At 40.1% G+C, this 4,017-nt stretch overlaps 1 protein-coding gene across 1 annotated transcript; it reads left to right on the forward strand.

The window, feature by feature from the left end:
* Window positions 1-2,418: 2,418 nt before the first annotated feature.
* On the forward strand, window positions 2,419-4,011 carry LOC121813984 (solute carrier family 66 member 2-like; the record flags this gene model as incomplete). The annotated part of the gene is given in 1 exon segment (XM_042217981.1): window positions 2,419-4,011. A coding segment is annotated over 1 exon segment (322 nt), but the record flags the coding sequence as incomplete, so codon positions are not given.
* Window positions 4,012-4,017: the final 6 nt, after the last annotated feature.

Genomic DNA, 4,017 nt, shown 5'->3' on the forward strand with positions numbered 1-4,017 from the left:
AATAAAGCCATTAATCACATTTGCTGTTTGCTGCAAACATGCAGCACTTGTTGCAACACGTCTCATTCTGTGTGTCCCAAGACAGCGCAGCAGATGCAGCTTACAAGTGTGAAATCAAAAATGTCCCAGTCAGGTGTTTGATGCATGTGCGTGCTTATTCTGCACAATCACACGTATGTATCGCGTGTACGGTTAGAAATGGAAAAGTCCCTGTTCAGACGGAGGAGCTGGAAACATTTCTCTCTGAGTGACACAGAAACATTGACTCCTGTATCTTTGTCACCACCGCCAAGAAAAGCAAGAGTCGTGCAAAACCGTCGTCAGGATGCGATCAGAAAGTTCTGCGATTCCACACATAAAAATCCAACTTCCAGTATTTTGGTTCTCATTAGCTCATTTCCTGGAAGTCCAATTCTGACCACTCATGCATCTGCAGTGTGCACTGAATTTCCTTTTTGGAACGAGGACATTCAGCAGATGTGGCATGTGTGAAACTTGGTGAGGAAGGTAGTGATGGTCCAGCCAAAAACCCCACAAAACAGTTCAGCTTGTCTGAAATGAGCCACCGCAGTGTGAAGTGTTTCCACTGAATGTGAGATGGAAACACGTCAGGATGAGATTTTTAATAAACTATGAAGAAATAAAAGCCACTAATAGACTTGTGTTGTTTAATATTTCAGAAGAAAGTTATCATATAACTTTTCTACATGTATATACATTTGACTCCACTTGTACTGCCTGATTAAGGACACAGTAAGAGTACAAATATCAGCTTAACGTAGTAACAGAAACTTGCTGTGTTTGAATCGTAACAATAAGTTTGACTCTCAGCATGTCTGATCTATTCATCTGACACAAGTAAAGAAAATGCAGTTTAATACCTTTAATAAGTTTCTAATGAATGTTGTGAGTCTGCGATCATTTCTTTTCTTATAGCATTGCTGTCTCTAATTGTTATACTTCGATTGTTTTAACTGGAATCAGGACTGATGTCTGTTGATCTTCCTCAGATTTCTTCCGTTGTTTTCTCTTATTTGATTTGATAGTCTGGGGTCGGAGTGTGAATGCTGGGATGTTTGCTTATACAAATGAAACTGAATTGAAATGATTCATTTTTAGTTTAGCTGACAGCAAACTAAATGGTTAATTCCACCTTAAGTCTTAGTCTGGATTAATTCATTCTTAAAAGATGAATTGATTAATTTGGAATGAAATAGATTCTTCTTTTTCTTTTGTGTCATTTTGAATGCAGTATCTGTATTTTACCGTCTTGGTTGAACCAAAATGCAATTTGAAGACATCTGTGTGTCCGACGTCTTCTTAATGATTGTTTTCTGTTCATCGAGTAGATCACAGTAGACACCAGGATAGAGCACAGAAGCATCATTCAAACCATACAAGTAAAAAACATCAGCTGACACAGAAACGTCAGTTTGTGAGCTTAAAATCACCTACATCTACACACCTACACGCCCCTATTTTTGCTCATGAAGCGAGCGTACTTGGACGTCTGAAAAGTATCTACCTCAGGTGGAGAGGTCAGGTGCTTCACAGCACACGGCGTACTCCAGTCTCTACACTAACTAATGCGCTCTTATTTAGTCATCAATCCCCTCTAGCTGATGTCAGCCGGTTTTCCACGGTCATACATACACAATGAGAGATTGTCCATCATCTCATATAATGGTCCACTGGTACAACACTGATGGTTGATGGGAATTCAGCTGTAGTGAGCCTAATGTTCCCGCTCATAAGATTTCCTTCTGAAGCACGTGGAGTCGCCGCTGTTACTGAAGATGGCTGAAACTGCTAGACCACAGTGTGGCTGTTCTCGTGTTCAATTTTACTTCACAGTCACACTGACTCACTTTTTCTTTAATGTTTCTGCAAGCTAACAAAAGCCGTGGTCTTTTAATTTTCCTCTGAATTGTAACGGCACACGTGATAAATACGCTTGTGTCAATGAAAAGGTTTGAAGGTAATAAACGTAAATGTATAGCTCAGCCTCGCTAAAGGCCAATTTATTACAAAGTAATAGAAATGTTAAAGCTTTTGAGAATCTCGTTTTTCTTTGTTACATTCACGTATGCATGTGCTCAGTGATTTTAGTGCCGTCTTTGCAGAATTCTATGCATCCTGTAATGAAATGTGCTCATTGGTCCTTCTTTTTTGCACCTGTCTCAATCACTCCTCTTTTCCCATCCTCACATAGCGTAAGCATGTCGTTACCCCTCAGCAGCCACACACACGCTTACATTTATCTCTGTTTCATCATCTCTGCTTTCTGTTTCTGACTCTTTTTCAGAATCTTTCATTTTCTCTGTTCTGCTCTCGTCACCATTTCTTTCATTTTTGACTAGAGTCCAAAAACCGTCGATTACCAGTAAATGTTTGTCTGCGTTTCTATCTCCCGATTATAGACCTGAACTTGCATTACTTCTGGAAGTGGAGCGCCTTTGAGGACTACCTTCTCTTCTGCTTCGGCTTCACCGTCGTGTGTGCAGTCATCACCCTGCTGCTGCTGGACTCTGTGGTGTTTGTGGAGACTTTGGGTTCGCTGGCCGTGATGTTCGAGGCCATGCTGGGCGTCCCGCAGCTGCTGCAGAATTTCCATAATCGCTCCACAAAAGGCATGAGGTACAGTGTGCTCCAAGGTCAAACAGAGCTCTGCTCACTGCCCTCACACTGGCATACAGAGGCACAGTCAGACTTCACTCTTGTCAGGGAGTCTCAGCAGTGATTTATATTCTCATGAACACATTATGCTAATAAGGTCATTTATAGCTACTGAAGTCTCCATGAAAAGAAAATGGAGAGTCACATGCATCTTAATTTCACTAATGAAATCATTTTTTAAATATTTGAATTCTTTTAAGACAATAATTATAACAAAATTGTTTTAATTTATTTTATTTAACAATTCAAAGCCAAACAGAAAAATTCAAAACCTACAAATTAAAAAATTAATAATTTTTTCCCTACTAGTCTTAGGACTGTGAACTGCTTACTAACAGTATGTGTCAGCACAAAACTGTCTCATGGCTTTAAAAGGTTAATGCCAGCATCATGTTTGTGATGTATTGTTTGTAGTTGGACTTATCATGTTTGCTTTGTAAGAGTTTCAGATCAGATCATGCAAATGTGCTTTATTTTGGTTCGCAGCACACAAGTTTGTGAAAATTGTCCTGAATTTAGTGTAAAAAGAAGAAGCATGTGTTATTTTGTGTCCCACTTGGTTGTGATAGTTGCTGCTTAGGAGTGTAAATTTACTTGGAATGAGAGGCTTTTAAAAACAAGTGTGTAATCAGCGCTGGTGGATCACTCAAAGGTGTGAGGATCGTGCCCGAGCTCTGGCTGTGCGTTATAACTCTTCACCCTGCATTTTTAGAGCCGTGCACGACATATTTCCAGTCTTCAAGAACACTAGTATTTGGATGAAAACAGAGCAGATCTTAACTAAACCGACTGTCTGAGCTGAGGCAGAAGGAGAGTCCTGATACGCGATGTATAGCAGAATGTGTCTGCTTGTACAGAGAACTGTTGCCACGATCTGGAAGATTATCAAAAACTTATTGTCACTCAGCTGCCTCCAATTGATCTGAGTTACCATGCTTTCCATTATTTTGGTTAGTGGGCTACTTGCACCCTCTTCAACTTGCTGATTTGGGGATCTGCTAATTTGCGGTGCTCTCAGTAGAATGCTGGCATTATTTAAATGGACTGTCTGAGTCTTTGTAAATTAGCATATTGTTAGTAGATCATCTGCAGAACTTTTTACTCCCATCAGAGCATTTTTGTGATTGCAACCTCACTTAATTTGCTCCACTAATGAAATCTGGTCCTTAGTGTCCTACAACATCTGCAGAGCTGCACACTACAGCTTCTGATTAGTAAAGGTTTCAGTGAAAGATCAAAGATCTGTTTAACATATATACTCAGTTCCACTTGCACTTGTTGATTTCAGTTTGTGTGCCAGAGGCTGAAAATAGTGTCACAGTCTACAGCGTGGACCGGGAC

Source organism: Haplochromis burtoni, unplaced genomic scaffold (assembly GCF_018398535.1).
Source record: "Haplochromis burtoni strain Fernald_Lab_line unplaced genomic scaffold, NCSU_Asbu1 Contig_4403, whole genome shotgun sequence".
NCBI classification, from domain to species: Eukaryota; Metazoa; Chordata; class Actinopteri; order Cichliformes; family Cichlidae; genus Haplochromis; species Haplochromis burtoni.